Below are 16,239 nucleotides of genomic sequence, written 5' to 3'. Positions count from 1 at the left end.
AGTGGCAGACGTCGATACAGTGAAATAGCTGGAGGATTAGAAGTCCTAAACTTGCAATACATTTACTATCAGAAAAGCTAACTTCTCAGGACCCTTTTATAACGTTGGTAAATAACTCTAATAAATGCAACAAAAAAATTAGGTAATAACCAGGTAAAAAAGAAGCGCCCACCCAAAATGTTAAGCACCATGGGCACTTACTGAAATGAATATATTATGGTACCGGTAGTACAAGATTTTCTCTTCTTTCTTTCACTCCTTCACAACTTAGATGGCAGTGGTTAATTCACCTTTAAATTTAATAAACAATAATCAAAATAGTATGTTGTATGACACATGACTAACATTTCACTCAAAAATAACAAAAAATACAAAATTTGCTATTAAGGTCAACACTGCACAATTGGCTTCTACTTATATGATTGAATGCCAAGTATTGAAGTAGGGGAGATACAAACAATTATATATAAATTGTGATCTTTTCTGGATTTCTCAAATTAATTAAAAAAAATTAAAATCCAGTAAAATTATTCTAAAAAAGCAAGATACACACAAAAAAAAATCTGCCATTTTAGTCCAAGGTTAGGAAATGAAAACACCATACACACGTCCACGGTTGGATAGCAATACACAGAGTCCGTGGTTGGCGGTGAACACACACAGCGATAGGGGTGTGTGGGGCACAGTGTCGACACCCTGTATTAAAATATTTTGTTTCGCTGCAATGAATCATGTCTTAATACTCCGTTGGTGAGCGACGGGCGATTAGTATTTCACCGAACACAAGAAAAGAAGTCCTATCTGATTGGCTAGAAATTGATCGCTCACAAACTCAAAATGTAGAGATGTATTCAATTCTATTTAAATCAATATTCTATTGTTGATGCAGATAAAGAAAGTTGCATACTATCTCGATATGGTGCATTGTATTATAGACTTGTGATTTAATATTCTATACAGCATGTGGACCTGAGCTGAATGGGCTATGCGTGTTCCTTTTATATGATAAATAATTCTCAAACAGTTGAATATATCACATTTTTAAAATGCAGTAAAATATATCCGTTTAAAGAAAACAGCAAAAATTTTCGGAAGGTCATTTTGGGGTCATCCACGGTCATCTAGGGGTCATCTGAGGTCAAATTACTAAAAACTGTCGTATGGGCATGGAACTTGGTGGGTACAGTTAACATTTAGAGCCAATTTTTGGAAGGTCATTTAGGGGTCATCCAAGGTCACCCAGGGGTCATATGAGGTCAAATTACTTAGAGAATAAGCGATAGGAATTTTTATTTTGCCTATCCTCTACCGTGTGATGAGCGACAGGCAGGTCCAATATTTTGAGTAGTGGATGCCGGCGCAGCGTATCCACTACGATAAAAAATATTGGACCTGCCTGTCGTCTATCATAGGTAGAGGATAGGCAAAATAAAAAATTCCTAGCGTTTATTCTCATTCTTAGTCAGTTAAATATTATTTTAATAACTGTAAACAATTTTTTTAAAGCAAAAACTAAGTTACCGTCATAAAAACTCCCTCATTATAAAATGAACGAAACTTGTTTACAACTTTACGTATTCTGTTGCGCGTACTGCTAGCGCTCACGATTCCGCACTAGTCTACGCATCCAGCGCGATACATACGCGCATCTCTACACGCGCTTTTACGGATTATCAAGACGCATGATGACGTGGGGTCGCTCACGGCCTGATAGACGGCACCCAAAATCATGCGATTGTCCAATCAGAAATGTGTCTACGAACTAGACCACTCCCACTGACTAAGAATAAAAAATGTCGTATGGGCATTAACTTGGTAGGTACAGTCAACATCTAGAGTCAAATTTTTAGAAAGTCATTTTGGGGTCATTCAAGGTCATCCAGGGGTCATCTGAGGTCAAATTACTAATACCTGGGCATGAAACTTGTTGGGCATAATCAACATTTGGAGCCAATTTTTAGAAGGTCATTTCAGGGTCATCCAAGGTCATCTAGGGGTCATCTGAGGTCAAATTACTAAAAACTGTTGTATGGGCATGAATCTTGGTGGGTAGGCCTACAGTCAACATTTAGAGCCAAATTTTTGAAAGGTCATTTTGGGGTTATGCGGGGTCACCTGAGGCAGGGTTCGATTTAGAAAATAAAATTTACATGCACAACTCTGGTTTTTTCCTCAAAATGGGCTGAATAGCACAAAATTTTGCATGCGGTCGTGTGTCTTGAGCTCGCCATCAAAAAAAGGTGGCGATGTTACATTTTGCCAAAGTCGACTCAAAACAAATGATGATATCTCTGTCAAGCAAGAAGGTATTGTCATGCTTGTGGTCTCATTTTATTGCTAAATAAAATGCACTTTCAACCCTGTAAAAAGAAATACTTTAGCTTTTTTAATACTGACACTGTGCTTCATAGAATTCAGAATGGGCAGGGTGGCGGTGGTGGGGATGTGGTGGTGGGGATGTGGTACACACAAACTCTATGGGATTGGTATTTTTAGTGCGTAATCTGCTTCTGTAAAGGCTGTAAATTGGATTTGGACTCTATTTAGCATCTAAAACACTCATGGCCTTACAGCTAAACAATTCTACTAATTGTTTTTAATAATTTATGATTGGTTTAGTCTAGAAAATATAAACTTTTCCATACAAACCTACCCGTTGTCATATTAAACACTGTAGTAAGTAATGCAGATGTCTTCAAAATCTAAAAGTTATTGTAAAATTTTAATTACTTATCCTATCATAGTCAAAGTATAGAATTTCTGAAGGAAATTTGACGAGGAATCTAAATATGGACATATTTTTTTTTCTGTATGGGTTAGGGGAAAATGTTTAGGTTCAAAATATGTTGAATTGTAAAAAAATCTAACACTTTGGGACACCCTATATTCCGAGATTACCAAACAGCTGTGATTTTGGTTTCTTCTAAAGTCAGTTGGCTCTCCATATCCTCTAACCAAATGAATGTTGTTTACTTCCAGTTTATTACTGTAAGTTGTTAATAAGCAATGCATTGAGTGACCCATTTTTATCAAAATCTTTTTATTCCACCCTGTATAACTTGCAGGTCACCCTGTATAATGAGTTGAAATGTATATATTTGAATTGCTTATGCCTTCAGCTTTCTAAAAATGTATACTTTTGCTAGTTTAGGGTTGATGATTGTCGAGATAATCTAATTAGAAACCCGGTTGGTGTAAAAATTCATAATATTTGTCATGTAACGCTAAGGGTGGCGAGTTCAGGACACACGGCTGTTGCGTGATGTAACGCTTCATAAAACTACAATAAATCAGGAGGCAAAGACGACGTGGTTTAGTTGCTATTCTGCCATGATGGAGACTCAAAGGACCCAAAGAGGGCGTGATTTATTATAACGTACCCAGGGGTATCGGATCCCGTTACATCTCCTTTCCTTTAGAAAAAATGATTTAAAAAAATTCTATGAATCTGTTCAAGTGTTCATATTGTCAATTTGACTGTCCATGTGGTTGTGATTAAAATAAAACTGTTCATTATATTAATACCTGCGATTTTTGTTAAAAGTCATTATAAGTAACACAAGTACGGTATCTCCAGAACAAGGATTACGATTTTTGGATATTTTCCTTCAATGAAAACAATGACTTTGACAAATAAACAATATGCCAAAAGCTCTGTTCTGATGGTACCAGTTCATACTTGAAAAATTATTGTCTCTTTTTTAAACAGATGATTGGCGACAAAGTTTGGTATGCTGCGTAATTCCCAGAAAGTTTGTTCATCGTTGCTGAAGTCTCATTGTTCAAATTGTCCATTAAAAGCGTTGATGAAGTTCAATCATAGAATGATTTGTTATTAGATTATGTCACACATGTTATTTTAAACTTAAAGTTGCTCTATCTGTCATTTTTTTTTTTTCAAACTTTTGATCTTCAATTTTGATTTTTGAAATGTTCACAATATCATGAATATAAATGTAATCTGTCCATGTAATGATGTATTTTCCATGCTTGAAGAAGGCAGCAATGACCAGCAAGTCAAGTCCCATTTTAAAAGCAGATCCTTTCACCGCTAAACATCCACTGTGTTGCTGGGCTTCTGTTGATATTTCTTCGAGTCCAGGTGCATCTCATCTCTTGGACTGAGCATCTTGATGACCAACTAAGTCCATTTGCATCCTCACGGTTTTAAGGGTCTTGGATTGCAAAATTTAACCACAATAGTATAGCTTCCTCACGGTTTTAAGGGTCTTGGATAACTATATACATACGGGTTACAATTCAACTCAAGGCGGTTGAAGATTGACTCATCATCAACAAAAGTTCAAGTCTGTACACTGTACAGCTCACTGTCACTTGCTTTATTTAATTTATTATGCTTGCAATCTTGCTTACATTAGCTCAGCAAACAGTTTATGATACATGACGATTTACAAACGTCAGTTCTTCCAAGCTGGTGTCCACACTCAAGGACGATTATACAGTAGACATTCTTAAAATTTGGACCAGATTCACATTCATGCATTCGCCGATACGCACTTCCATCAATTCTCTAAAACACAGCCGTAGGCAATTAGGTACGACAGCTCGTCACCTCAACTTTCGGCCAATCGTCTTCTCACGGAAACTGACGAAGTTTGTTCAGAAAGCTTATATTTTACGCCCCGATGACCAGATGAAATCTTGCATTTTCACAGTCTTAACGACGTCCACGGCGACTGGACTCGTTTCAGTACGGGCGGGAGTCCTCCACAATGTCAGAAGACCACTCTGACACCATGTTGCGTGATGTAACGCTTCATAAAACTACAATAAATCAGGAGGCAAAGACGACGTGGTTTAGTTGCTATTCTGCCATGATGGAGACTCAAAGGACCCAAAGAGGGCGTGATTTATTATAACGTACCCAGGGGTATCGGATCCCGTTACAACGGCCATGCACAGGCAAAATTCTACATGCACAGAGCCAAAGTTACATGCATTTGTGCATGTAAAACCCCTCTAAATCGAACCCTGACCTGAGGTTAAATTACCAAAAATTGTCGTATGGACATGAAGCTTGGTGGGTACAGTCAACATTTAGAGTCAAATATTTTTAAGGTCATTTTGGGGTCATCCAAGGTCATCCAGGGTTCATCTGAGGTCAAATTATTAAAAACCGTCACATGGGCATGAAACTTGGTGGGTACATTCATCATTTAGAGCCAAATTTTGGACAGTCATTGCAAAGTCATCTGAGGTCACTCTTGGGTCATCGGAGGTCAAATTACTAAAAACTCATATGGGCATGAAACTTGATGGGTACAGTCAACATTTTAAAGGCAAATTTTTGGAAGGTCATTTCGGGGTCACTAGGGGTCATCTGAGGTCAAATTAGTAAAAACTGTCGGATGGGCATGAGATTTGGTGGGTACAGTCACCTTCAGCCAGGTAATTGTGCCCAGCCGAGAACCACCAAAGTTTAGGGGTCAAAGGTCAGGTTCCAATATTGGTCCAATCAAGCTCAAATGTGACACGATCTGCTCCATGGGGGCCAAAAGGAGGCATTTTTGAAAATTGAGTTACAATAATCATTACCTTACACAAACATTATAATACTAATAGCTATCATATACTGAAAACACCAAAGGTCTAGCATATACTTGGTTCTAAAGTTCTGACATTTTGTGAGGTCTATTTTCTTATGTATTTTATTGTTTTTTTACTCCATATTTTTGCCTTTATCTCCATTTCCAATTTGCCACCTTTGGCCCCCATGGACCAGATCATGTCACAAATTGAACAGGCAAATCACTATATAGGTTGTTGCAGGTTCATTTACTTCTATCAAAAGTAATCGCAAAAGCAGGCGGTCGCAAAAGCATGCGAGACTCGTGGTTTGAGAACCGCCTTGCTTTTAGTAAAAATTTCCGCAACTTTATTTAATTTCATCCTGTTTTTGATACTTTGTGCCTAATTTCACGCGCATACGTAGTTTTTTTGTACGAAAGTGCAATTGCATGCCTGTGTTTAAAAAGAAGATACTCAGGGCAAGTATTGCTTTATTTTTTCTTCTATTATGATTTTTAGAGGGGACGTCCCACCTTGCAAATTTGGGGGGGGGGGGGGTGTCCCTCCCGCTTTCGCCACCTAATCATGAACTGAAATTGGAAGCTCACATCCGAACATGATCTCTTATGATTCATTGATATAACTCCATTTATTGTAAAGTCCCTAAATAGTGCCATCATACATGCCATTATCATTATATGATTTCTGCACCTGTAAAACAAATGGCAACATAATTGAATTATTCAACATTCATTGAAATTTAAGGTAAAAAATAAGTAAAATGAAGAACAAGAAAATACATTTTTTGTTCAGATCTGCACAGGTCTCGAACTTAAAAAAGTTTGAGACCGAGACTTTTCAGGTCTGAGACCGAGATTGAGACCAAAAACTTGTTATCCGAGACCTGCAAAACCTGGTGTCAAGACCTACAACACTGATGTAAGACCCACGCCGCATGCATTAGAGTTGACACTCTTGACAGTGCATCATTGTAAGAGGAATCTTACCACAACTTACTCCCACCCAGACCACCCTGCCCTCCCTATTAAAAAATATTACCTTGTTTTACCAAATGAAACATAGCTAAATCCTAATCCTTTAGTTCGTAACTCAACTGGCAATAACATTCAAATCTTAATATTTGGACAATTTGAGGGAAATTTAGGCCAAAAATATGCAATTTGCATTTTTTTCTTACAGATCTAGTTCCAAATTTTAAGACTTTGCAAAAGTCGAAGCATTTAAAATCTTGATTATAGGCTAAGAGTGAGTTCAAAATTTTAATATTTTATGTTATTTTTGACAATTGGTTAAATAACATTAGAAAATGGGTTTTCCGAAAGTTAGAATGCATAACTTGAAATCAGTGTTTGTACAAGTCTTTGGGCTTGAATTAAAAAAAAATTAGTGCTGTATTTTTCTGGAATAGGGAGTAAGGAGTAGAATCAAGTGAGCAATTTCCACCATATGTAGAAAATATGTAGGGTTTCAAACCGTTTCATGTCCAGCATGAAAGCCCAAAAGACAATGTTACAAAAAATATACTTGTTTTTTGAAGATCTTGTCTTTAGTTGGGATGATTGTTTTAATAGTTGATTGTTCGCATTCATAAATTTCATGAGTCCCCCCTCCCCCGACCTCATGAGGTCTCGACCTCATGATCATAAAGTGGTTAACAAACACCTGAATACAAGTGTACATTGTAGATATAGTGCAAAATTTTGAAAATGAAATAACACTAACAGTCTTGGAATTAAAATTAAGTTTTGCCATCCAAAACACTTTGGGAATGGTAGCAGCAAAATAAAAAATAACCAGTAGCGAAAATAAATTTCTCTGTATTCACAGAGCTGTGCCTTTCCACAGGGCAATTCTTTTGAAGTTTGGCAAGCGGCTATGAGTCGTATTGACGTCATACACAGGGTCCATGTCTTACTCTGCAGTCACAGAGGAAGTGGCCATAATTGGGACTGTTGTGTCATACAACCACCTGGCTCAAACTGATTTTAAATTTGCTAAATTTTGAGGAAAGTTTTAGATTCTGATAGAAGTTACAGTAATTTAGTATTTTAGTGATAATACATTGTAGGTTTAATGGTCGGTATCTATAATAAATTACTGAGTTTGGCGACTTTGTAAGGCTAAAAACTTCTACGTTTTACATTATTTCGAAAACGGATTTTTTGCGTTATGAGAGTAAGGTTGTCCGCACCCCAATAAAACGTCCAATTTTGTTTTTGTTTACGTTAAGGGTGTCAAATTATGTTAATTAGTTTCAAAGGCACTAGCAAGCAACCTGCGAGCTAAGCACTGAGTAAAGGCCGGTCACACTATGACGGACGATAAAGCAACGAAAGGTGACGAACGTGAAAATCACAAAATGTTGACGGCAAAGCGGCGACAAAAAAGAGGAAAAACAAGATTTGGTGACGAGTGGGAACGACCTTTAGCGACAACACGACGGCAAGGGACGAAAGGCTGCGGCAGTAAACGGAGACTAGCGACCAAATCCGGACGTTGTCTGGGCTAATCTAAACTATTAATATCTATATCAATAATAATCACAAATATTAATATCGATATCAATAATAATCAAAATATTACACATATCAATAATATTCAAAAATATTACACATATCAATAATAATCAAAACTATTAATATCTTTATCAATAATAATCAAAAATATTACCATCAATATCAATAATAATCAAAAATATTTCACATATCAATAATAATATAAAAAAACCAATATAAATATCAATAATAATCAAAAATAGTAAAATCGATATAAATAATAATCTAAACTTTTAATATCTATATCAATAATAATCAAAAATATTAACATCAATATCAATAATAATTAATTCAAAATTGCAATTAAAAGCTTAACGTCGCTTGCCGTTCACCCCTATTCGTCATAGTGTGACCGGCCTTAAACACTGAGTAAACAGTCACAATACACTACAATACAGTCATGCTGTTTAACATGAACACCCGCAAATCCTATGTCTGATCTGATCAATGCTGAGATTGGGTCACTCATACCATTACACAGGAGAATCTGACTTGAGTAATTAACATGCATTGTTTATTCAACTAATTTGTCAACATTATCATGCCAGTGTTCAAACTAGAACATATTGTCAACAGTTAAATGTTTGTTTATTGAATTAGGAGTCTCCAAATCACCCAAATTAAACAGGGTTGCCAAACTATGATTTAGTAGCCCAAATGGGTGACTTTTTAACTTTTGACAATTTCCTGTCCCATAGAGACAGATGGTTAAGAAAAATGGGTGACTTTTTAGCAATGCAGGTACAAAAGTCTGGTTAGGCTCAACGTAACTCAAAGGTTAGCGGCATAATCAGTGAATTAGGTCAAAGTCTCCAAATCACCCAAATTAAACAGGGTTGCCAAACTGTGATTTTGTAGCCCAAATGGGTGACTTTTGAAGATTCCCCCCAACTTTTGACAATTTCCTGTCCCATAGAGACAGATGGTTAAGAAAAATGGGTGACTTTTTTAATAGCAACGTAGGTACAGGTCTGGTAAGCATGGTAAGGCTCACCGTAACTCACAGGTTAGCAGCATAATCAGTGTCTGTGCAAAATACTTTGCCAATGTTGAAAGTAAGTGTTCTACAAAATTGTACATTTATTTTGATTATTCCGAGACTGCACCTCAAATTGCCCTGCACCAGGTGAAACTAAATTAACATCTATTGTTTATTCAACCAATTTGTCAACATGGTCACTGAACTTACCAATTCAAAAACTCAGTAATTTATTATAGATACCTTAAAGGAGTATTTCGTGATCCTAGCATCCTCTATTTATGTCATTTTTCATTAGATATCCACGAAAAAACCTATTCCCAAAATTTCAGTTGATTCCGATTTTATGCTTCATGAGTTATGCATGATTATGTGTATTACACTGCTCCATAGACAATGCGTTGTAATTTCGTTCTGGTGCACCAGAACGAAATTCTAATTTCACGATATCTTTGCTAAACGAATTAATCTACAAGAAATATTTTGTACATATACATTATGTTCACGAGGTTTCCAGTGATGTAAAAATCTCAACTTTTTTTTAGAAAAGTGGGGGATGAGGCTGTGGATCACGAAATGCCCTTTTAAGCAATCACACAATATTATATAATATCAGGGACTGTGTATGAACACCTAATTAGTCACACATCAATAATGTTTTTACTGAGGTCAAGATTGCCAACATGAACATCTCATAGGGGTTGTTGGTGTATCCAGGGTATTGTAGTTATAAATTGCGCTAATTATAATATGATCCAATTGCCTATTTGCATGCCTTATCAAACCACTGAATTTTACCATGCTATGTTATATGAAACAGAGTGTAAGGATATGTGAATAAAATTGTTACATCTGCACAGTGGTGTAGCCAGGACTTTTCAGAGAGAGAGAGAGAGGAGAGCAAGGCAAATTTCATGGGGGAATTGTCACAAATGGGCTAAAAAGTAAAAGGTACAACAAAATTTATCCAAAATGGGCTAACAAATAAAAAGTACAACAAAATGCATACAAATGCATACAAATCTTAAATATCCGTAGCCAGCATACCATAGGGGCCCAAGAGGGAAGTAAATAAAATTGTGTTCATCTGCTCAGTGATGTAGCCAGGACTTTTGCAGGGGGCAGCAAGGTACATTTCAAGGTTGGGTATGGACAAACTTGGACGAAAATGCTAACAAATGGGCTAAAAGGTACAACAAATTTGTCCAAAATGGGCGAAAAAATTAATGTATAAACAAATGCATAAAAATTTTAAATATCAGGGGCCGGGGGCCCAGCATCCCACAGGGGCAAGACTTCTCACGGTGGATATGATATGGTGGCAAGAAGACTTCGATCATGATCTAATTGCAATTTCATGTACATAAAATATACAAAATTTACCAACCGCGAAACACTCTGACCGCGAAAAGACGGGTGACCGCTAGTCTTTTATAATTTATGTAATATTCTTGTCAAGTGTTCTGTTTTTCCGCAATCTGAAAATAAATGCAAAATCAATATGCATACGCCATTTTTTACTATAAAAAGCCATTTTTGAGAAGGCGTCTTGGATACATTTTGTATCATTTTATTTTATATTTTTTCTTAAAATAGTTTTAAAACGGATGTGGTCCAATTTTTCATGTTCTATTTTCTATCATGGTCATTGAGACCTACCATTAAAGCAATGTTTTTGAATTTTGAGTTGTATTGCTTCAGCGGTTTTGATTGAGGGGGGGGGGGGGGGGTATGGGGTGTTGATATGGGAAGCAAAAACGTGCCCCAAAAGAAAGTGCATTCACTTCCAGTGTGGTTACCACAATTCACCACATTTTTGTTCACACCATCTAAATGAACTATACTGGCCTTAAATTTCACTGCAGTAATGAGACAAATATGAGTTTTTTCTCATACGTATATGGTCATTTTCACGGTAAAGGGTGTAACTTTGGATTTTTAACATTTTAATCCGTAGTGTTCTAATAAAGCCACAGAATTCCATAATTTTTGGCCACATAAGTCATCTAGTTAGCAGCTACCTTGGGTAGCATAATCAGCTTTGGGAGTTACTGCGTTCAGTTTTAGCAGGCTTAAATGTACTTAATATTGCCATTTTGAAAAACTATAAAAACAGTAACATTTTTGTAAAACCCTGTGTTTTCTTCAGTTAGTTCATGGATAATTTTTCTTATCCTGAAAGTACAGTCATATGTTCAGTAAACACTGCCACATTAGATTTAATTGTGAACGGCCCTGTATTTTTGAGAACCGGACTTGATATTTGTCGTTTCGAGGCTTCATTTTCCGTTAACAATTGTTAACAAACTTTGTGGGTGTAGCTTTGGTTCATAATTCTTGGTTATTTCTTCACTTCTTCTTGATTTATAACAGTTGTTATCTTAACTTGAAATGGGTAACAAAAATTAGCCAATTTGCAAGCTTTAAAAATTTTTATAAAATCTTGACTTCAAATAGCCGTTTTCCGTTAACTTTTTGAAGCCTCCGAAACAAACTGTTCAGCAAGCTTGTGCAAATATAAATAAAAGAGCTCATCCAATCTATTTATCAAAATGTAGCAAAGTAGATCCTCAAGTCACATGTTTTTAAATCGTGGAGATATATATCACCGTTTGAAAATGGGACCCAATACAAACTTTCCGTTAACAATTGAAGCCTCCGAAACAAATGAAGCCTCCGAAACAACAGTAAACTTAATTATCATCTATGCATATCTAAATTGGTGTGTTTCATAATGATATCTGCATTGTAATTATTACTTGATATGTGCAGAATGTCATAAATTTATAAAAAAATTGACATTATGGTTAATGTTTGAAAAATATACTGATACCTTAAAAAGCCTGTTTCGGAGGCTTCACATGCAAAAAACACCATACTTAACAAATGGGTGAAAAAAATTAATGTGTGATAAATCTACAATATCTGCCACATAGAATCATTGATTCAATACACACAAGAAAATAACAGCTTAGATGATCCCAACACTGTTGTTTTCAAAAAAACAACTCCTGCAATGTTTAACAATTGTTAACATGAAAACAAAGAAAAAAAAAAAAATGACTTGCTGTGATAATTTAATTTTTGTCACAACTGAAATTCAATACTTAGAAGCAAAGCATGAAAATTGGTAATTGTGATATTTTTTACCTATTTTTTATGTCAACTTGTAGTAGTTAGCTAAATATTTTACTTTTATGATCACCTGTGTTGTTAACTGAAGCCTCCGAAACACAAATCGCTTGAATTGCCAATAATAAAAAATAACTCCAATTTCTGTGAAACTTGGCTGGGAGGTTCCTTTCATCAAGTAGTATTTGTACATGAAGTTAGACATTCAAATTATTTTAGGAACCCAATTAAAACTTAAAAAATATGTTTAAGGTTTGGAAATTTCCATTGTAAATGACACTTAATGTTAAAAATTTTCAAAACTGCAATTACAAACATAGCAAAACATGGTATAAAATTTAACTTATATCTGTTGACTTACTTTGGAATGGAATTTCACATGTATTCCAGCTTTCATGTCAAAATTTTCTGAGGTTATGTAAAATACATTTTTCTTAGATTTTAACCAAAATGTTATGCAAATGTCAAATTTTTATTAGAAATCAAAAGGTTTAAGCCTTGAAACATTATTTTACTTGAATTTAAGTTGCTTCTATGCATGATTTCAGTAAACAGAAACATATTTAAGTGGTTTGAAATTTTGACCCTAAAAATCAAAAGTTACACCCTTTACCGTGAAAATGACCATATGCAAATCTCAGTTTTAATGAAGAAAAATAGGGGATGAGGCTGTCAGTCAGGTCAAAGACTTTAAAAGGAGAGAGATGTATGACACAGGCAGACGTGTGGAAAAATCCTTTTTGGGAGGGTCCAAGTATTTTACATTGTGACCAAATTGATAACTTTTGTGTTACTCTTGATTTGTTATGTGTATATAGGTTCGTTGGGCAAGGGTGAAAATAAGAGAGCTTGAACCAGGGGCCACTTTGGCAGAAAAAGTAGCCCCTGGTTCACCAAGATTTGGCAGAACCAGGGGCCATTTCCAATTACCAAGGGGCTAATAAAAATTAAGATGTGCTGGATGAGTTAAATAAGCACTATACATGTAGTTGCTTTGAATTTGACATTTTTGGTTCACTATGCTGGGGCCAGTTTTGTGAGAAAAGTGTCCCCTGGTCAACTAAAATTGAGATGGAACCAGGGGCCATTTCAGAGTTCTTCTGTGGGCCAAAAGGCTCCCGTCTCCCACTTAATTTCACCTTTGTTGTAGGGTAAGTTTGCTGATCGATGTAAAACAAGCACAAATATTTTTTCATCAAAAGTTGATCTTAGAAGCACATGTTTCTGATATTAATTAGTTATTGTATAGAATACTAAAGAGACTTTGTATTTTGTTATTCCTTTTGAAAACTTTTAGCGTAGTTTTTGCAGGCTTGACTCCAAGTCTACCACCCTGCAATTTGCATCATCAGTATTACACCGTTATCAGTGATCTAATAGAGGGTCTGTAAGCTGGAAATGGAGGAGGAACCCAATGCCAATAGCAGTAACAACAGTAACATCACAGAAGATAAACAGGTGAGTAAAGCTATGCATCCATTTCCAAGTGGTTCTGCTAGATGGAAAATTCTGCTCCGAGTAGGTGGTGACAGTCATCCAGTATTATACTTACTAGCAAACATGATGAATTAGGTGACCCTACTGACGCTCTTTTTGAAACTGACTGAACAATATTCGCTGTAGAAGTACCGAAGTGATGTAACGGGATTAATTACCATAGCGATATGTGAAAACAATTTTTCAGTGTATTGCCCTGCACTAGACGTATGCTGTAATTCGACATCTCACCATTAATTATCAAAGAATAGGCATAAAGACCCGGAACCAATGGAAATTTCGCATTATGCTGAGTCCATGTACGTTTCACTTGCACCGTAGGCTGTATGACTAGTGTCATTACACACATACTTAGACATGACAGGTGATGAGTGAGTGTATAGCCTATAGTGCAGGGCAATGCATTCAAAATTTGTTTTCACCTGTCACTAATTAATCCTGTTACATCACTATCTAGAGTTAATCATTCATGGTCTTATTGTTCTAGTTGCTTCAATTTGGGAGTGATATCCAGGCCTGCCAATCCAGATATTAATATCACTCGCTCTGAAGATGGTACTCACTAGAGTACTGAAAGCTCAGCCCTCTGAAAAGGACTTCTCTAGGGAAAGACTAGGCCTAAAAAAAGTTTGATTGCCCTTTCCGGACCGACACAAAAAATACAAAGTGGAAATGTAGCTTTTTACATTTTGATGGAGTTCTCAGCACTTAATATTGGTGAAATTTTAGATTTTGAAAGGTGTAAACCAAATATATTCAACTATAGATGTCACTGATTGCACTGTATATGTTTACAAACACTATATTTCTTGAACTGCGTGAACTTTTAGTCATACAGTTCATGTACATTCTGTTAAAGTTGCCTCAGTGTTACTGACCAAGACCAAGAACTGTTTACTGAAAGTCTTACACAACAGCCTGTGACTGCAAACGAGCTAAAATTAATAACTGTAAAGTGTTTCTTAAAACCTTAGAAGGGTCCATGGCAAGTTGTAGAATGAAGATACCACTGAATACTTTGCAATCTTAAAAAAAAAATTAACCTACCGACTCAAATACATTTTGAGCTGAAAGTTGAGCAAACTGATCTTTTTTTTTTTTGTCTTATATCCATCCTACTCCTGTTTACCAACCTAGAGTAGTGAGTACTTTCAAATCAATGGAGATGTTGTTATGGATTCCCTGATAATATCAATTTGGGATTATACTATCCATGCCATATGTGACATTGCTCTTCCTTGATTTCTTGCTGTATCCCTACCATTTGTAATAACTTCTAATGGTACAAACATTTTTTATGTAGACCTGTGCATAACCAGCTTCCAAGGGCTTTCCAAGGGATTCAAAAGCCCAGTAATTTAGTTAGAAGGTGCTGGGTTTGATTGGCATTTAACGATTATGGCATTATTAATAATATCAACATTTCTTTTCTTTCTGCGAAATAATATACTCAGGGAAGACAGCTCAGTTTTAGGAGGAAACAGGAGTACCATATGGACTGGAAACTAAATGCACATGAAGCCACTTGAGAACTGTCGGGGCTTGAACCCTGGACCTCATCAGTGGTGCAAAGAAGGACAGAACCCTACTAACCTGCTTCCCCCCTCCCCCTGGTTTCGGGGCACCTAGGCTTTTGTTCTTTTGTTTTTTTAATGAGAGTAGAATCTGACTGTTTTAGCACAAATAATAGACAGTGAACTAAAGATGTTACTGACTGCTCATTTGCAAAGAATGAATAATAACCCTCAATATATATTGTTAAATATTTAATGATTAAGTTGCAGGGAGCACCAGAATCCCCTTGTTTTCGTGGTTATTTCTATGTTTTTCTGAATAGAAACAATGCCTAGTTCTGGAGTGCTATGTCTACAATGTGCCTGGTACGACTTTCAAATCTGGGTCATGAAAAAATAAACATCTGCAGCGTATTGATGGCTTTGACTAAATATAGCTCTGACGCTGCTCTGTTGCCCTAAGGCCAATTGCCTTGAAGAAGTGGAGCATTGCAGTTGCTTGTGTGCAACAAGTGGCTGCAAAATTATCAAGGTCGATTGGTTTTTCTCACTTTCTATTTGAACTTTTAAGCATAAATTCTGGATTTTTAAACAAAGTTATTAGAATGTGCTATATATATCAGATGTTAGTTATAAATGCTAATTGGGTAATTCAATACAATAGTGCACTTTTGTCGACGATACTAGGCCCATTTTACAAACATTGTATGTTACAGTCGGGACTCGGGAGCCACTATGATTGTCAAATTTTTCTTATGGTGCTTTTGTGTGAGTGTTGCCTGGTGTGCATTTTTGTTTGTGTTCATGAGTGTGAATTATTAAAGGAATTTACGTATGAATATAAAAATGTAAATTATAATCTATACCGTATTTCGTCAAATAGTCGCCCCCCCCTCAAATAAACGCCCCCCACCACTTTTTTTTTTTCAACCAAGATGTTTCAAAATTCCGATATTTCCATGCTATCTTGTGTAGTAAGCTTACCAAGTTGCCCACATGGTCAATAATAAGC

The 16,239-nt window shown here is 36.0% G+C and overlaps 1 protein-coding gene across 5 annotated transcripts in view; it reads left to right on the top strand.

Moving 5' to 3' along the window:
* LOC140152899 (cAMP-responsive element modulator-like) overlaps nt 1–16,239 on the top strand; it is a 36,864-nt gene that overhangs the window by 1,890 nt on the left and 18,735 nt on the right. For 4 of the 5 annotated variants that reach the window (XM_072175430.1, XM_072175427.1, XM_072175432.1 and 1 more), the window contains exon 2: nt 13,519–13,674. In XM_072175430.1, coding sequence (XP_072031531.1) covers nt 13,615–13,674 — 60 coding nt within the window. In that variant the 5' untranslated portion in view covers nt 13,519–13,614. Of the gene's footprint in view, nt 1–13,513; nt 13,675–16,239 lie in introns of all 5 variants that reach the window. The other variant, XM_072175431.1, reaches the window with a different exon arrangement.

The sequence above is a fragment of the Amphiura filiformis genome, chromosome 5 (assembly GCF_039555335.1).
Source record: "Amphiura filiformis chromosome 5, Afil_fr2py, whole genome shotgun sequence".
NCBI lineage: Eukaryota > Metazoa > Echinodermata > Ophiuroidea > Amphilepidida > Amphiuridae > Amphiura > Amphiura filiformis.
Note: the sequence above shows the minus strand (reverse complement) of the source record. Positions and strands in the feature narration are given on the sequence as shown.